This window comes from Sylvia atricapilla, chromosome 4, assembly GCF_009819655.1.
Source record: "Sylvia atricapilla isolate bSylAtr1 chromosome 4, bSylAtr1.pri, whole genome shotgun sequence".
NCBI classification, from domain to species: domain Eukaryota; kingdom Metazoa; phylum Chordata; class Aves; order Passeriformes; family Sylviidae; genus Sylvia; species Sylvia atricapilla.
The window spans coordinates 19,590,824-19,610,154 of record NC_089143.1 but is presented as its reverse complement, the minus strand read 5'-3'; the positions used below and the strand labels follow the sequence as shown (position 1 = coordinate 19,610,154).

General features: G+C 42.9%; 1 protein-coding gene across 1 annotated transcript in view; it reads left to right on the top strand.

Annotated features, from left to right (window-relative positions):
• The first annotated feature begins 1,504 nt into the window (after positions 1-1,504).
• The window catches only part of TBC1D14 (TBC1 domain family member 14), a 62,694-nt gene continuing 44,867 nt past the window's right edge, over positions 1,505-19,331 (top strand). The window contains exons 1-2 of the mRNA XM_066317233.1: positions 1,505-1,783; positions 7,164-7,899. Of these exons, the coding sequence (XP_066173330.1) occupies positions 1,741-1,783; positions 7,164-7,899 (779 nt within the window). The 5' untranslated portion in view covers positions 1,505-1,740. The remainder of the gene's footprint in view (positions 1,784-7,163; positions 7,900-19,331) is intronic.

The window sequence follows — 19,331 nt, the reverse complement described above, 5'->3', positions numbered from 1 at the left end:
CGTAGAGACATGATCACCGACTCTAGGTGCAAAACATATGACCTTTGAAGAAAAAAAAAATAAAAATAAGTTTCACAGCTGATGAGGAAACACGACAGCTCTGCTCCTGTCAGGTGCTGACTGCTCGGAATCTCAGTGTGGGGGTAGAGCAGGGCGTGCTCAGCTCCACCATGTGAACGGCAAAAGGGCGCACTTTGAGACGGAAGGTGAAGAGAATGCATAGATAAACGTACAATTTATACAATTCAAAATCGCGATTACCACCCTAGAGCCTCCACTTTGGGCATTACAGGACGTAGTGCCAAAGCTCCACAGAGATAAGGACACACACACACGTGCCACAATGCCTCCACGCCTTCTGTAGCCCACACTTGTAAAACACTGAATTTTATTTCCCCCCTAAACGCAGGCGGCCACACGAGCGCAGCCCGCCCGCCCCGCTGCTCCCCCCGGGGACGGCCCGGGCAGTAACGCGGGACGGGCTGCAGCGCCCGCACCAAACAGCGGCTCCGGCCGAGCGCAGGCACGGCCCCGCTTCCCTCCGCTCCAGGGGCTCCTGGGAACCGGCTCCCCCAGGCACGGCCCCGCTTCCCTCCGCTCCAGGGGCTCCGGGGAACCGGCGCCCCCAGGCACGGCCCCGCTTCCCTCCGCTCCAGGGGCTCCTGGGAACCGGCGCCCCCAGGCACGGCCCCGCTTCCCTCCGCTCCAGGGGCTCCCGGGAACCGGCGCCCCCAGGCACGGCCCCGCTTCCCTCCGCTCTGGGGGCTCCCGGGAACCGGCTCCCCCAGGCACGGCCCCGCTTCCCTCCGCTCCAGGGGCTCCTGGGAACCGGCGCCCCCAGGCACGGCCCCGCTTCCCTCCGCTCCAGGGGCTCCTGGGAACCGGCGCCCCCAGGCACGGCCCCGCTTCCCTCCGCTCCGGGGGCTCCCGGGAACCGGCGCCCCCAGGCACGGCCCCGCTTCCCTCCGCTCCGGGGGCTCCCGGGAACCGGCTCCCCCAGGCACGGCCCCGCTTCCCTCCGCTCCAGGGGCTCCTGGGAACCGGCGCCCCCAGGCACGGCCCCGCTTCCCTCCGCTCCAGGGGCTCCTGGGAACCGGCGCCCCCAGGCACGGCCCCGCTTCCCTCCGCTCTAGGGGCTCCTGGGAACCGGCGCCCCCAGGCACGGCCCCGCTTCCCTCCGCTCTAGGGGCTCCTAGGAACCGGCGCCCCCAGGCACGGCCCCGCTTCCCTCCGCTCTAGGGGCTCCTAGGAACCGGCGCCCCCAGGCACGGTCCCGCTTCCCTCCGTTCTAGGGGCTCCTGGGAACCGGCGCCCCCAAGCACAGCCCGGGCCGCGGCAGCACCATGACCGCCCCGCCGCCCCTCGGCGGGCGCTGAGGCCATTCAAAATGGCGCCGGCGGCTCGCCCCCTGCGCGCAGGCGTTCCCTTCCCCGGCGGGCGGCGCTTCCCCCGGCGCGCCGGGCAGGGGGAGCGGGGGCGGGCCGGGAGGAGTCCGAGCTGCGGGGGCCGGAGCGTCGGCGAGGAGCCCGGCACCTGTCCCGCCGCCAGGTGTGCGCCGCCGGCGCCATGGGAGGCCCCGCGCCACGCCGAGGGGGCGCCCGGCGAGGGGCGGCTGCTCCGCCTCAGCCGCGCTGAACTCGGCGCTGCTCCGCGGGGACCGGAGAGCAGCGACATGGAGCGCCCGCCGCAGCCGCTGGCCGCCTCCTAGTCCCGCAGCGGCGGCTGTGGGGCGGGTCGGGCATGGCCCAGCGTGACGAGAGCGACGGAGAGCAGCGCCGTCCCGGTGAGCTGTCGGGGCTCCGCGGGGCTTGTGGCGCTCGGGCGGCGGGGTTGGCGGTACCTGTTGGCTTGAGGGGCAGAGCCCTGGCGGGAGCAGCCTCGGACCGAGGGGCCGCGCCGGTCGCGGCTACTGCCCTGCCCGGCCGTGGCCGCGTTCAAAAGTTGAGGAGCAGGTGGGCTGAGCCTTCGGAGTGTTCACCGAGTGTGTTAAAGACCGCAGAGAAGATTGAGTGCTACTTCCTTAAGGCTTTGGTTGTAGCGCCTTCTTTTTTTTTTTTTTTTTTTTTTTTTTTTTTTCTCCCCCACCTCCTCTCGGTTGTTTCAGTTTCTTTGGGTTGTTTTGTAAGCGAAGGCCGCCAGCTCGGAAACCTTCGCAGGGCGAGTCGTGTTCAGCCCGTAAGAAGGAAGGAACCTTCATCTCGCTGCCGCTCTCCTAGTCGAAGTCTCCCAGGCAATTCCCAAAGACCAAACAAAACTACGTCTCACAGCTGCTGGAGTTCTCCCGACGTTGCTGCTACTTTAATGCAGTTCACAGAGTCTTCAGTAATAATGGTGTGGGGACGGCAAAAGCCCTGTAAAGCGCTTCTAGGGCAGAGGCTTTAGCAGAGCACTGTAACTTGTTTGTATTGCCTATCTGACGGGGCAAAAACAGTCCAAAAGCGGTGAATGGCTTACTTATGATTACTCTCCGAGCACTGTGCTCAGAAGCCAGATTTTAAAGCTCACGCTTCTAAAAGGTCACCAGCTGAACGTTAGCTAACAGTCATCTCAATTAAAACAAAACAAACAAAGAAACAAAAAACCCCAAACAAAACAAAAAACTCAAACAAACAACCACACAACCCCCCACAGTTTCTTTTGGTTTTGCCGGTGAAGTTTCGGCAGTACTTAGATGGATAGCCTTAATTGCTGTATCCCATGTTTAGTGTAAAAACAGACTTTTTGTAGCTTCAGGAGTTCTTCACTGTTAGCAATGCTGTGGCTGTAAGAACGTGCACTTAAACAAATGGAAACAAGAAAATTTAAATAAGCAAATCTGAGTTTGATGCTCTTGCGCACCAAGGTCACCCAAAGCTGCCCTTGATAACAGCAATGTGTTTCTTGATACGTGCAACAAAAATGTAGTTAAATGCACGCAGAATATTAACAGTTAATAAAAAAAACATCAAATCCTTGAAGAAGGAAAAAAAAGTTGCAACTTTGTAATTGAAGAAATTCCTTGTTCTTAAAAACTTGAGAAAAAATGCTGGCAGAAATAAGTGTTGAAGAGATAATGTGTGATATTAACTCTTTGAGAACTGAGCTGTATATGCACTTATTCCTCTTCTCATTCCTGCGAGACAAGAAAATATAAAGCCTGTTTTGCAAATTGTTGTCTTGCTCTTGTTGTTTGCCTAAATTGCATCGTAACTCCCAGCAAACTTGGAATAATGGGCCTTGAGTTGGCATCTTTCTGATTGTGTTTTACTCTAATGGTTTGACTTTGTTGGTATCTTTAGCTTTTATATCAAACTGGGTTTAAAAGCCATTTTATTGTAGATCTTAGAAATTATAATCAAATGTTACTTGCTCCCTTTGTATGGTTGAGTGATATGCAAAGCCAAAATCTGTTTTAAAGCCTCTGGTTATTGTCAGAACATGCCTTCTTGCATGCTGTGATCAGAATTTGGAGAATGTGAGGCCACATGGACAGCCCTACTGAGACAGATCAAAACTCCACCTGTCAGAAAAACATTTACCCAGGAGAGGGTCTGAAAGCAGAACTAATCTGTGTTGATATTTTCATGAAGTTCTGATACTTGCAATTTGGAGCCTTTCTGAGTTTCTTTTTGTTTAGGAATCATCAGTGATTTAAGTTTACATGTAAATTTCTAGCATCCACAGTGTTCTGTGACAGAGTTGTGCAGGTTAGCTGCCCTTTGTGTGAATAGTTGTGTCCTGATGTTAATTTTGAACCTGGCTGCAAAACTGTCTTTATCAGGTGCTCCTTAGCACTGAAGTTGGAACTGTTAATCAGTAAATAACATCTAGCTGCTCTCTCATCGCCTTTTATGACTGTGGCTGTATTTTCCTATGTCCCTTTTCCTTGTTATTTCTTGTAGGATGTTCCCTCTTACGAGATCATGTTCTCTATAAGACACAGGATGTTAAGACTACAAATATTGACTTTATTTAGATCATAATATATTTAAATAAACAGTGGGGATTATGAATCTTGTGCAAAATTGCATATTGTTTGTCAATAGTTTATTGTACAGGGATGATAATGTTTCAACATAGTTATGTTAATAACTGCTTTATGGAAAGAAGTTAGCATTGGAGTACATGACAGAATATTTGACATCAATTGATAGGTTTTGCACTTATCAGTGAGGCAGATAAAACAGATTATAAATATCACTCCGTCCTTAAAAGCAACCCTGCAACAACTTAACTGAAAATGAATCAAGGAGTTCCCATGTATGTTCTTGACAGCTGATTGCATCTCAAGTTTTCATTTAAAGCCCTTGATGGGTACACTTCAAAGCCTCCCACAGTTTCGCTGAACTGTGTAAAACCTTTGTAACTTGCTGTTGCATAATTTGTGCCAGCAAGCTGTAGTTTTGTATATTTCTGCATTTCCTTGTTGCCTGTTTAAGGGATCTCTTCCTGTTAAATTTATTGCTTGAAAAAATACCAAGTTAAAATATCTTCAGTACCCAGTGTGGAATTTTATTTTCAATTTTATTTTTTTTTTAATTCTTTTGTTTACAGTATTTGGCCTCTTGAGCTGCTGTAGTTACTGCCTCTGCCAAGGTCACTTGAATGCTTACCATTTGTAAGCTTGGTTGAGAAGAGCAATGCAATTAAGCTAAGGACTGGCTGCTACTTGGGAAAATCATTGAGCAGAAGTAAAGGCAGTCATGGGAGGAATTCATTATGGGAACATGCTCGTACTGTTTACCCAAACATCATCAAAGCTGTTCCTGACAGATTACATGTCTGTGTTTTGTTTTCTGGATTGCACTTTCTAGATACATTTATAAGTTTGTATTCTTATAAGTCAAACTTCTTGGTTACACTGTTCTGAGGTGGGTATGTATATATATATTTATGCTTTAGAGTAACATTGGGGTTAGGTGGGCTGTGGATTTGAAGAGCAACGTCAGGGCTATGAAGGAGTAAAGTGAACACAGGGAGAAGAAAACAGACTTATGTTCGAAAAACAAGTGTATTCAAGGAGGTGTGAGAACAAGAGATTCCAGTATATACAACAGTAATTATGTCTAATGCTCCATGTTATATCTTATTTGTACAGTTGAACTATCACTGTTGAATTTGTGAGTGTAGTTTGTTGCCTGCATTCAAGGATTGCTGTTTAGGGTTGTTTGGTTTTTTGCTGGCCCTTGCAATTTTAATTTCGTGAATAGAAAATTAATAATGTACACAGTTGGTGTGCTAGCTATTTCAAGACATCACTTTAATTGCAGGGGATGTAAACTTTTCAAACCATGGTAATAAGAAAAAAAAGTTGCTATAGCAACTCTAAGGAAAGACATCTTCACAAGCTTTTTAGTCAAAACAATACACTTGAAACCTTGCTTAGGTAGTGGATCAGGCAATTGGTGCATTGATTGATTTGGATGGCTAGCATATAGTTGGCTGTTAAAAAGTTCTGGAGAAGTCTAAAAGATGAAATATGCAGGGTTGTTTCTCATTGACTTTTGTCTGTGCTTAAGAGTGGATTGAACTGGAGTTTCATATCTGCTAGCAAATACCATTTGGGTTGTAAGTTAAAGATTTAGTGTAGCAAACAAAGTGCAGCTGGATTCCTGAAGTTTCCACGACTGAAAACTTGGGGGAAAAAAATCTGTTTGGACCAGTGAGATATGTTTGAAATGAGTTTTCTCTCATTCACTGCCTGTTGGTATCATGATGCCAAACTGTATTGATGTCCTCAGATCTAAGAATGGACTGTGTGTCAAACCCTGGTTCTTTTGGCAGGGCTCGGATGATGTTAAGCAGGGGTTTAGAACTGCTGTGAGATAGCAGTCTTCACTGATGTCTGAAATTGAGAGGTTTGGGTTTTCTTTTGCGATATGTGTGTATTTCTTTTTAAAAATTGAATGTAGCGAGGACCTTCTAGAGAACAACTGGCACCTTTAATTAAGTGCTCTACTTCAGAGAGAATAGGAGTCCAGAAGCAGGAGACCAGGCTTCAGGAACAGAAGAAAAATCTGTCTAGAAGGCAGCCTGTTTGCAAGATGGAAGGAGTGTTCACTCATTCACACTTCTCCCAGAGTGTTTCAGAGAGAAGAAATTGACTCAATATGTGCATATTTGTTCTGCCAACTGCTGCAGAGTAATTGCATTGCAAACTTCAGAAGAGCTGTAGACAATTTAGCTACTTATATGGAAAGAGAAGATCTGTGTGATGTCAGATTACTGATTGCATAGCATTTAAAGGGTCAGTAGCAGTTCTGGAAGCCAGGGCAGTATTCTTGCTGGTGTTCCAGGTGTATGAAAGTTGCCATCGAGTTCAGTGCATCCAACCTGTTGCTCCTATTTGACAGCGCTTGCTTTGCAGGTCATTTAGATGGAGACTGGAAGTGGGGCACTGAGTGGATTAACTGACCTGCTGGCAGCCCTGGGGAGGCAGCATGGATGGATATTGCAAAGATGAAGGCTCACAGTCCCTGAGTGCAGTAAATACAACATATTTGCAAATGTCATTGTTACCGGATGTGCGCTGATGGGGCGCATAGTGCGTATTGTCAAGACGTTGGCGATATGAATAGCTTTATAGCTGTTCAGATTTTGCATTTCTTGCTTAATGCAACAATGATACATTATGCATTCTCTTCCGTGACAAATTTATTATCAGGTTTATGGTTTCCAGAAGAATGCTGAGAAATTCTGTTGAAGTGAACACTTCTGAATCTGGTCTAAGTGTATGGAAACAAGTTTTGTAGCCCTCTGACATCAGTAAATATGAATTTTTGACTTTATGAAAATGAATTTCATATATTTGCTTTAATATTGACAGGGAACATTAAAATACTGCAGGTTTTATAGTTTGTAATTTCACTCTCAGGTGTAAGATGTGTAAGAAGCAAACACGGGCACACAAACTGCTTATGGAAAGCTTTTCATGCTTGACATTTTCTAGAAGCCTAAATTAAATTGTCATTGTCCTGGTTGTTCATGCTCGGGGAAAGGGTAGTAATCATGTGCAAGAGATGACAAATAATTTTTAATTAAAAGCCTGAATTAGGATAGGACTGAGTGCGTCAAAAACCAAGCCAAGAAACAACCATGAAAAAAGCCAACCTTATGAAAGAAACAGTAAAGAACAAACCACAGCCTTCCTGCAGACTTTTAATCTTTTCTTTCTTTTTAACCAGTTACCAGCTGGGCCAAGACAACTGATGGAAATTTATCCAGCACTTTAAATGGTTTGACCTTCGTGGGAATTCTGGATGCAAGAGTGGGCAGCAGTATCCAGGGCCTTCAAAACTTGAACTCTGGGACCCCGAGAGGTATCTCATCGCCTGAGTACGGGCCTGGCCTGCTGTCCAGTCCTTTAGAAGATTGTCATAGCCTTAAATCAGTGGATTCTGGTATTCCGACTCTTGAAATAGGAAATCCAGAGCCTGTTCACTGCAGCGTGTTGAATGTGAAGAGAAAGCAGTCGGAGCCTGAGCTGGTGCCTGACAGGGCCTTTCAGAGCGCGTGCACGCTGCCGCCGTATGTGCCTCCGCATTCGCTGGCTGCCGAGCATGAGCACGCCGTGCGGAAATCCTCCACCTTCCCCAGAACTGGCTATGACACCGTCAAGCTTTATAGCCCAACCTCAAAAACTCTCAACCGAAGCGATGATATCTCTGTCTGTAGTGTGTCTAGTCTTAGCACAGAACTGTCAACAACTTTATCAGTGAGCAATGAAGACATTTTGGACTTTGTGGTCACAAGCAGTTCAAGTGCAATTGTGAATCTGGAGACTGATGAGGCGCACTTCTCAGATGTTACGCTCAATTCCTCTCGAGACAGCAATGACCAGAACCAGCAGCAGTATTGTCACGAGACAGACGTGGACAGTAAACGGAAAATACTGGCACCTTTTACAAACTTCTTTGCCAGGTAATGTTTCCATGAAATATATTTTAATGGATTATGTTAAGTCTTAGGAGATACAATAGCTCGGTGTTTTAATTTAGGTTGATATTAATGTATTGTTTCTGTTATGAGTAAATAGGCAAATATTGGTGGGGACTAAGGCTCTGCATACTACTCTATATTATGTTTATGGTGTATGGAAGCATCTTAAATCTTGGAAGATCCCTTCTATATTACAGTAAAAGGATTTCTGAACAAGGTCTTTTTTCTTCTGAACAGTGGTTTCTCCAATGGTATCTTTTGTGATTTTGGCCAAGGTCTTTAATCTTTTGTCACATAGATATATAAATACAGGTAGGACCCATACCTGTATTAAAGATCTTTGACATCTGAGGATTCACAAGTAGTTTAGTAGTGATGAAATATTTTATTGATCACTCTAAGAATATAAAGCTTAAAATGCAAATACTTCACTAACACTTGGTGTGACTACTCTGATCTTTCTAAATCTCACTTACTTTTTTAAAATATCCTTTTCCTTAATTTTTGTATAGAATGAAAGCATCTGACATTGTATCACCCACTTGTTGCAATGATATATTGGCTACCCAAAACATTTTCTAAATGTGGTCTTTGTAGGAATGATAAGGTTCTAAATGTAGATACCACAGGGAAGTGGGGAATGAGGAAGAGGACTAATCTACTTTTGGGGGTTGAGCTGTTGGCTGCTGGATTGTTTTTTTAAAGTTATATAAGGCCTTCATAATGTCTCTTACTTTTAAATTATATCATCTGAAATTTGATATATTTTAGATAAATTGTTCTAGAAGGAAATTTTAGGCATCAAGTGGAGTTGGCTGTAAATCACCTGTTTTGCACAGGGCTTTAGCTAATATCTTTTTCCTCATACTATGTTGGGTTGTTTTTTGTTGTTTTTTTTTTTTTTGCATGAGACAAGTAGGCTAATAAAATACATCAAGAATTGGCAAAAATCATTCTTTTAAAGGCTGCCTTATTTGCAAAGCTTAAGAAAATCAATTTGTTTAGACCTACTAAGCTGGCTGAAGCCTTTGTTGATTTTTACTGTTAGGTTGAAGTACTGTGCAGCAGAACTCCAGTCATCAGTCATGTTTGAGGTGCTGATGCTTTTGTGGAACCTTTGTCTGTTTGTCTGTTTGTTGCCATGGAACCAGACTTAATTCTGAAGCAGGAGGCTTCTCAGCACTTCAAAGCATAAACTTTGTTACCCATTCTGGTAGCACAACTGCTAACTCAAACAAGCGCTGTCCTTCAGCCTGGAGGGAGCACGGTGGAGCAGGCACATTTAGACCCCACTCAGAGTGGGATGTTTAACTGCTTCTCAACTTTTCTTATCCAACAAAGCAAAGCCATCTGTCCAAATTCTGTTCTAGTGTAGTCTGTGGTGGTTTTACCAGTGTTGCAGAATCTGTAGTACTCAGTTGACTTTTGAACCTGAATCTTTGCGGGTACATCGAATGCCAGGAAACAAAGACTGTCATTACTTTTAAATGGGGAAGGGATAATCTTGGTCACTGGGTGATGTCATTGTAAGAATATGAGGATTAAGTTCAAACTAGGTGATCGGCTTTGAAGTTCCAGGTGCACAGTCTGTAACCTGACCTTGAATATCCTTCTCTTTGGCATCCACTTTGTGCTCTGTTTTGGAAACAAGAGTTGCCTACTTTCTGTCTGTACTCACACACCACACCCCCATATTTTGTGCATCTGTCTCATGTCATGAGACCTGGTGGTGAGTTTCACAGGTATTGAGCAAGCGGGGAGCCTCGGAGGTTGTTCTGTGCCACAGGGAGTACTATTTATATTTATGCTGTCAGCATCGTTAAGGTTCAAAACATGCTGTTGCTAGTTTTTGTTGGTATTTGTAATCTGCCATCCATGGGTTTGAAAACTCCCTGTTCCCTGGAGTTCCTGTGAGCTCCTTGGATTCCCAGGACTTAAACCAGTACTGAAGTAAATGAGCCTGGGTCTTGCAGTATTTTGTTTGAAAGCAGCTGCTTTCTAGAGGCCTTTCTACCCAGCTCACCGTATGCTCTGCGCTGGGGTTTGTGTGCAGTGAGAGATGAAGAGGAGGTATTTCGAATAGTATTGTTAAAGACCAGCTGGCTGAGAGGGAGCTTCCTAAAGCAGTTTGTTCCAAGTGCTGCAGTGGTGGGTATAAACAAAGTCCCAGAGAGGAGTGTGTTCTTAGCACTGTCTGTGCTGAATGTTGTGATTCAGTCTTGCAGGTTGAGTGCATAAACTTCACTTTAGAGAACCAAGGGTGAACCATGGCTGGAGAAAGTCAAATTGTCTTGGCTTTGATCAGTGGCTGGCACATGTGTATACAACATGGAATAATGAGACCTGAGTGCTTTGTACACAGCCTTCCAGCAGCCTGATGGTCATGGGGTAAGGCTGCAGTGCAGACACTCAGCCTTAATCTGCGGGTTTAGCTCTTTGAGGGCTTCTCTGGGTAATAGGATACAAGTTTGAACCACTGAGAGCAAAGATGAGTCAGCTAAATTTTTTGCACAGGTTGTTGATATTTGGTAAAGGGGAGAAACCTTGTTTCTTGAAATGGCATCTGTGCTTGTATTGAACCCCATCTGGCCTCTGAAGATGTGTTAGTTTCTCTGATCTTATCAGAGTAAACTTAGCCTTGACATGTCAGTTAAGATTTGTGGCTGCCCGTAGAGATAATACCAACAATAATTAGATGCCTCTAGTGCTTGATCACATGTGCTTAAGCTACTTACATATCAGTTAGAGGTAAGTCTTTTGCAGTATCAAGAAAATGCTTAGAGAAGTAGTTGCGTTAGAATACAAGGTTATTTTTTGGCACTCTGTACATTTATTTTTCCTTTTGAGACTGTATGCATGTATGCACTGTGCACAAGGTCGCATGTTCCATGTCAGTTCTGTGGTGTGTTCTGAAGTTTTGGTTTGAGACTGCATTTACAAAATGAGTTGTAGGAGAGATCAAAGAAAAAGGGAACCCTGTTGGCTCATTTCCTTCAGTCCTGGCACCTTCAAGCTCTCTTGGGAATGGAGTGCTCCTGCCCTGCCTCTTTGAGCACTGTGGTGAAGAAAGTTTCCTGGACTGCTTCTCTGGCTCAGTTTGTGTCTTCAGCAGTTTGAGTATCCATAAGGTCTGATTGTTTCCTCAGGCTGCTGGAGGCATCTTTGGGTGTGGGCAGGAAGATCCAAAGAGAGAAACAGGCCGCTTTCTTGCTTACTCACAGCTTTTCTATTGAAAGTGCTTAAGGTACAGTGCTCTCATTAGGCTCCAGGTTGGCATATGAAAATGAATTACTGCTTCTGAAGGCAGCTGTAATGCTGACTGTTGACAAAAAAAATGACATGTTGGTTGTTTTCAAGTATCACTTGTATCAGCTTTAAAAGCTCAGAGGTCTTTCACATAAGCATGAGCTGGAATTAATTTCCTTCATTTGAATATATGCAAGAACTTGATTTGAAGACTAGTGTGAGCAAATAACTAGGTAAGAGACTAAAGAGGCAGTGGCTTGCCTGCTCCTTTGCCTTATTGACCCAGAGCAGTGCGGGTTAATGAGTTTTACCTTTGGCCTTTTGTAATGTACTGCTGAAACTTTTTAAATGTGTGGATCTTAAGCAGCTTTGCTGAATCAGGACTGTAGTGATCTTGTTGGAGAAGTTGCCCTTTTCATTTATCATTTTCAAATTTCATTTTGGAAAGTGAGAATGGGGAATTTGTGCTTACGTGGAGAGTGACCATAAAGGGATTAGGACTATACACAGCTAAATAATATGCAGTTTGTTTCATTTTAATGGATTACAAGCAGCATAAGTTTTACTTGGTCCACTGCCATGGATATTGTCTGTTTTCCCAAGAATCTGGAACTTCTTTCGTTTCAGACTGCTCCTAGAAGATTTTCATCTGAGTGTTCTAAGCATTGGGATCCCAGGAAGCTCTAAGGAGCATAGGCACTACACATGAAATAAAAGGCTTTAAGAAGAACATTACATTTTACTATTTTCAAAGAATCTCTGCATTTCCTGGAAGAAAGCTTCTGGAGCAGGATTAGTATCCTATACCATACATAGAAGCACATACCTGTGACCTTACTTGTAATCTGATAAGAAATAAGTCTTTAATTTCAAACTAGTATCTGCTGCTTTCAGTGTTAAGTCTGAAATCATGTGAACTTAGGATGTTTATATCATGTATGTACACCCATGTTTTGAGATTACTGGTCACACATAATTTGGAGTTCTGAATTTAGGAATTAGGTCCATTGATGGCAAAAGTCAGTCATCTGTGTTAATGGATAGGACGCTTTCATAAGGCTTTTTGTTGCTTTTAATGAGAGGACAGCTTATAGTACTTCAAAATTTGGTCTTAAAAGGAAGGTAAAATGACAAGGAACATTGTAGTGTTGATTTCCCAGTTTCAAGTCTCTAAAAATGGGAATTCACTGACCACAGGAGAGAAGAAAAATTATGAAAATAATTGCAATTGACTAATCTGAGATATTAGATGTGATGTTGACTCCTCTTCCACGCAAGTTTCTGTTCAATGAATCCTCTGAGTATTGGCTGTTCAGGAGGAGATAGGTGAGAACAGGACTGAAATGTGGGAGGGGGAACAGAAAGAGCTGGATGCACTGTGGGAGCAGATGTAAATTCCCTGCCTCTGACCACAAAAGAACCAAACCAGGCTGAGCTGCAGGTGGAGTTGTCCGGCAGCTAATGGGGAGGAAACCCAGGCTCTGCTGGAGGGAACCTGCACGGCCACCCAGCACAGGCTGCTTCCCTGCCCTGCTGTGGTCTGGGCTCCCAAGTGCTGCACTTGCCTGGCCCCACAGGATTCACTGCCCCGTTGGAGGGAAGAGAATAGTCTAGTGGCAGTTTTGTCCTTCCCCGCTGCTTTATCTGGGTGCACTTCTAGCAAATTGTTGTCAACGATAGGTGGCTAAAAGGGCTGGGGGGAGAGGAGGGCAAACAAGCTCATGTTTCAGTGGTGTGGGAGGCAGCATGGGCACTGAGGATGTGTAACACAGGATGCTGGCAGCAGTATTAGAGCAGCACGTGAGGCATTCAGGTGTGCTCATCTGAAAGGTGCTTCAGTCTTCACAATGTGGTTTTGGATAGGTCTTATTTGAAAGCCATTCTGTTTACTGGAACTGACAGACTAGAAGTCCACTCCCCACTTGTGGTTACTACCACGGCTCTGTGTGAAATGGAAGAAATCAGCAGAATTTTCTGAAATAAACATTCTCTCTCAAACCAGACCTTCCACAGGTGGAAAGTTGGAATTCTACAAAGGTAACTGCCTTTGCTTTTGATAAGGGTTGAAAATTGTATGATACAGTTTTCAGAATTCCTGTCTTATTCAGAGAATCAAGTTTTGAACTTTGTCATGTGGCCTGTTCTCCACTAGGTGTTGAACTGAAACTGTCTAAATTAATTGCAATCCTTATTTTCCCTTTTTGTCTGGGATAATGTAACTCTACAATTACAGTTGGACCCAAGTGTTGGTTTTATATGACAGTCCTTACTTGCTGAAACTCCAGTTTTTGAGAATTCTCTAGTATTTGCATGGTAGACCAGCACTGAGCATTATCCATGCACAAAATAGTTCTTGGCTTGCTGCAACCAGTCCTAAAGCTCAACTCACGGGGTTACTGCCTGATTTATCTTTGCATGTCTTGGACAGTTCAGTGCAGTCAGTGCTGCTTTGTTCCCCTGTAAAGTGAAGGGAATCTGTAAGAAGAAAGATAAATGCAGAATACTGTAGTTTTGATAAATAGTTTATTAAACCCTGCTCTTTTTCCCAGAAATCTAGAGAAATTTCCAAGTTACCCTGTTGCAGGCTATCAGGTATCCTATACTGCTAACTTATTGTATTACTGTTTCTCTCAACTGTGGAAGTCTTTTTTTTTCCAGACCTGCAGGTATCTGTTACACTGTAAAGTGTTATTGTTTTTGATTTTTACTGAACATATTGGCATGTTAGTGGTTGGAAAACTTTGTTTATAAAAAGTGGTAGGAGTTTATAAAACATAGTTCTGTGATTAGTTACATCTTTTATAGTTAAGTCAACTTGTAGGCTGTCTGGCTCTATTTCTGTTGATTTGTTTATCCATAAACCAAGCATTGTTCTTCCTTTAGTCTGACCTTTGGCAATCTCCCAGGGACAAAATTCTGCAAACTCTGCTTTTGTATGTAATTTTGGAATCTTATTCAAAGCATAACTTCTGACTTGTTTATGGAGGTTCTTCACCGTAACCAAAGTACTTTTTTGATGATATTTTGTGTGTTGGTTGTTTTGATGTATGGGTGGACTGAGAGGTGATCTGGGTTTGAGAGGAAGGAATGTAAGAACTGCTTCTAGTGGATTATTTCTAGAAACCAGTGTTACTGGGTCATGGGTACTGGCTGTTGGATTTTCCTTTTGGAGAATGTAGATTTAGGAGACTTTGGTAGGTCTCCTGAAAACTATGCCTTTTCAGGTCCATCGGTTCTCCAGTTATCATGATTTATGTGTTCCTCCACTAATCAGGTAACAAAATAGGATATGTTGCTGATTTTTCAGGGTTTATTTTCTCAGTCTCTAGAAATGGTTTAAATCAGCAAATTAGGAACATCTAGAGGTGAGAATCTTTCTTCTGTTTGTTGGTAAGTTGCAAAAATTATGATTAGTACAGAATAGGAAAGGTCACTGGAGGATGAGAAGAAAACAATGTTGTTGTTGGGAACATTTCCTAGATAGTGTTAATTGAATTAATACCACATCAGATAAGGTGGCTGGACATTTTTGCTGACAATGCAGCAAATACTTAATAAAATTTATCTTAATATATTTTTGGCTAATAGGTGCTGTACATGATTTAAAATGTCTTGTTTCAATGTAGTTTTCTGGATGGCTTGTAGAATAATGTCGGTGGAGACATCTCTAACAGTGCCTATGTGCTCAGTGTGGGTTTACCTGGTTCTTATGATTAATATCTGCTTACTTATCTAAAGTCTATACATGACTTAGCCTTGGATAGGCCGAGGGGCTCAAGACCTTGCTGCTCTCTCCTTGTGTAGTTTAGAGTTATCAGGGGAGTTTCAAGGTCTTCAGAAGCAGCTGAAATGGACTTTGACTTGCCTCTGTTTCTTTCTTGCTTCTTAAGAACACATGCGAATCTGATACTCATTTGAAAAATTGTCTTTCAAGATAAAATGGTTCTACAAAACTGAACCTTTTGAACTTTCTTCACTGTCCTTATTTTGCACCTGTTCTGCACATGAGACTGGTAAGTCCTTCCAGTAGTTAATTTGCATGACTATTCCACTTGTTTTGTCTTCTGAAAATAACCTTAATCGAAAGACTAATTAAAATTTGGAGCATGCATCTTGAGAGCAGGAGATGATGTGTGTATTTTTAAAACTTGTAACAAAAATTTACTTGCATTTGCAAATTAGCATTGGTTAAATGCAGATAAGAAATTGCATCAGGTTGCATGAGCTGGGTCAGTTTCTAGAAAATTTTCGTACATGTTTCTGTACACCAACTGTCTCTTATTTAAGAGTAAGGAACCCACTACTTGCAAATGTAATCTCTATGCTAGGTCAGTGCTAGCCTACAGAGCAACCTATGCCATCTCAGTTTTCTCTTGCTTGCAGTTGTGATTCTATGCTGCATGCTAGTAGTTCAAGTACTGCAGAACTTCATCTAAGGAGCCCTGACAAAACAGTTACATCAGTAAAGTTGAAATTCAGATTTTTCTGAATAACCCAAATGCTCTAGTTGTAAAAACTCCTAAATCCTAAGCTCTCCTGCCCTTTTGTTTCAGTAAACTGATATATCTTGGGCATTCTGGTAAAAAAATGTGTTGCCTGGAAGTCCAGAGGGGTGTGTGTGAGCCCCAACAGGTGTCACTGGGTGTGGATGTGTCTGCCCTGCACAGCTCCACCCTCTGACAGCTCCTGTGGGGGCTCAGCCTTTTTTCCTGTTGTTTCAGTGACGTGTGCCAGGGAAACAGTTCCTTGACTCTGGTGGTACCAAACTTCAGAGATATCTGAATGGGCTCAGTATGGAGCCTGCTTGGCCTGAGAAGACTTTGAGACTTTTCAGGAAGGAGCTTTGCAGCTGACTTCAAGACTTGGAGTAAACTGGGAACAGAAACCATGGCAGTGCTGTCTCTGCTGCTTTAGTGAATAGGTCTGCACACTGAACTGGGGAGGAGGGGACGTGGTGGAAAGGAATGACCTCTTAAGAGGTGACTTCACATAAGTGACTAACCTTGCCTGGGACAAAGCACAGCTGAAATGTGGAAAAAAGGAATTGCTGAATGCTTGTGGAGCTGCTGCTCTCCACTCCTCATGGGGCAGTAACTGCTGGCAGTTGTGTTGCAGACCTCGTGTCTTTTTGGAAAGACAATTGGGCAGAACCAGATAAACTTTCTGTTTCAGTGGTGATGCTGGATTTTTTTAAAAGCAAAAGCTTGAAAATGCTCTAACATATGTGGATAGATTTGACTTGATTACTTGTTACTGATGTGGTTTTAATACCTTTAGAACCACATTTTTTAGATTTGACTGAGGCTTCAGCCTGACCATGACAGTAGACATGGTTACATAAGTAGTCGTAACATACACATGTGCAGTACATATATTAGCAGCTATTTTGTAAGTTTATTTTAGCAGTGCTTAGAGAACAAGCATGGAATTGTTTTTTAAGTTTTAATAAAAGATAAGGTTTTCCTGACACTGCTAAACTTGCCTCTTGGTATTAACTTCCTCTTTTCCCCACAGAAAAGGCAGCTGGACAGATCAGTATAGAGTGGTGATGCAATATCTGTATGTTCAAGGAAAAGATTGTTCCATCTCTGTCCTCTACCACAGGATGTTTTTTGTATGTAAAAGGTAACTCCAGAGTTAGAATTCTCTTCAGGTAGGTGATCCCTCTCCACAGCTCAACTAAAATAACAGGGTTAAGTAGCTGTTTGGTGCCAAATACTGTTTCTAGGGGACTGTGCAAAAGCACTTTTCTAATTGAAATTAGATCTCAATTTAACTTCTGTACTTGGCTTTTGTAAAACAAGCAGTTGCAGATTTAGTGTAAAATCGTGAGCAGGTACAATAGGAGTGCAGATGTAACCCATGACACTTTGATGGCTCCCCACTAATGAAACTGCAGACATCATGCATCATGTCAGATGTTCTTGTTAATATCCCTGTTATAAATCATCATGATGTGTTCTGATAATTGTGAAGAGGACAGTGAGACTGAACTAATGATAAGCATGTAACCTTTTCTTTCAAGGTATGTCAGCCCTTTTTTACATTCAAGATCTCAATTTTTTTTTTTTTTTGTTATCTTAAAACCCTTGTAATGAAGCTTTGACATCTTTTATGCTAGAATTTCTGGGCTCATCTTTGGAGTAAAGATCTGTTCATTTAGTGTTTTGTTTTTTTCAAATAGAGAAGCTTTGCTTCTTGTTAACATGTGTTTTCTGTTAGTAAGATCTCCTTAAGTTACCTTTAGTGTGGAATTTTTTTTAGTGGATTTGCTCAGAAGTGAAATGGCTTAGTGCTTTTCTTGAAAATCCAAGAGAGCTGTATAAGAATAGGAGAAAAGTAATTCCTTTTTGTGCTGTAGCAGCAGGAAAGTGAAAGATTTTGCTATGAGTTATTTGCTCTGACATATATATGGCAGAAACTTCCTCCTAAGGCAGTTGCATATTTTAAGGGTTTCTTTTCAGTTCAGGAATCTCAAGTAGTGGCTTTATCAGCACCCTGTGGTGTTGTCATGATTTATTACAAAACTGTAGGAAATTGAACCAGAGAACATTCCATAGTTCTTTTTGTTTGGTTTGTTGGGGGTTTTTATTTGTTTTGTTGGGTTTTTTTTTGTTGTTGTTTTTTTTTTTTTTTTACCCTCTAAGTTTTCTCAGAATAGGTGAAAATTAGGTGGGATCCCTTCTGCTCCTTCGGTGCCATCCTGTCATTTATTCCCTTCGGTGTGTTTCAGTCTGGGGCAGATCAGGGTCATGCTGTGTGTCCTCAGTCCAAGCAAGAGCAGATTGTAGTTGGCTGTTGTATGTCTGATCGTGCTGATTTGTGGCTGCTGATAATGTTAAGCCTTTGGGAGATTTCGAGACTTTTTGGAGTTTGTAAAGAGTGTGGACATCAACCACACACTGGGACGTGGGCCCAGAAAGAGGGCTGAGGAAAAGGACAGTACAGAATGAAATTTGTATATTGACCATGCCTGCTGCCTTCCGTTCAGTATATATGTATATTAAAAGTGAGCTGGAAATCCCTGGCATAGCACAAAGGGAGGAAGAGATGCCTGGTGCCCTAGAATGTAGGGATAGAGAAGTGTGTGCTGAACCAGTGCTGTGCCATCTGCTAGATAAGCTGTAGAACAGATTATTATGACTCTGCCTCTGAAGAGAAAGTAGATAGTTGGGATTGAGGAATTGAATTGAGAGGAAGTGTGGGAGATTGACTTTTCAGATTTAGTTCATTTTACGCAGGCACTTGCAGCAGAGAGCTGTTACAATTTATCATTCCAATTCATCTTTATTTTGCTCTGAGGGTGAAGACCTACTGCTGTTCTTAAAGTGCCTCAGAGGAGACTGAAGGCGTTGTTGCTTGTATATACACTTGTGCTAGCAACCTCTAATGTGCATAGAGATAGAGAGAAAATTGCCTTTAACTTTTGTATTATTGCAGGGCTAATGAAGTGTGGTGCAAAGCTGAAGATGATTTGGAGTCTGGAATTTGTTTGCTTCTGAAATAATAACAACCTGAAAAAAACCTTTTGCAAGAACAGACAGTCTGTCTTACATTGTGTGGCCCTATTACATGCAGTAGATTTTATTATGTTATTTCTTTCATGCTTTCCTTTTTATTCTTAGATGTATTTTAGAACTTGCTTGATATTTCTCCATTTTAAAGGGACTATATATATATAAAATTTTTAAAAATTAATCTCTTGTCTGTCTGTTTTATGTTTTATTTCCCAGGTAGCTGTATCAAATGATGATACAGATCCATCCTCTCAGGCTTTAGTTACCTTACAATCTCTGCATAGCTAAAGGAGTTTGGAGAAATATAGTTACTGCTTCGCTTTGGCATCAGTTGTAATTGACTTGCATGGTTTCTGTACATAAACACTTTGTTCTTATCTTTTAATATGATAATCTGTTCTTGGTTTGAATTTCAAGGTGACTGTACCCTTGTGATACAGGAGCATGTGATAATTTGTATAAATATATGCATATTTAAGGATGGCAGTGCATACTATTAACCTTATAATATATTTCAGCACACTTTGATGTTATAACCTCAGTTGTTTCTCACATACGAAATGTATCTATTGTATTCCAGCAGTGTTATCTCTGTTGGTATTGCTATGGTATTGTTCATGGCATCTGATAGAAAGTGACCAGGAAAAAGCG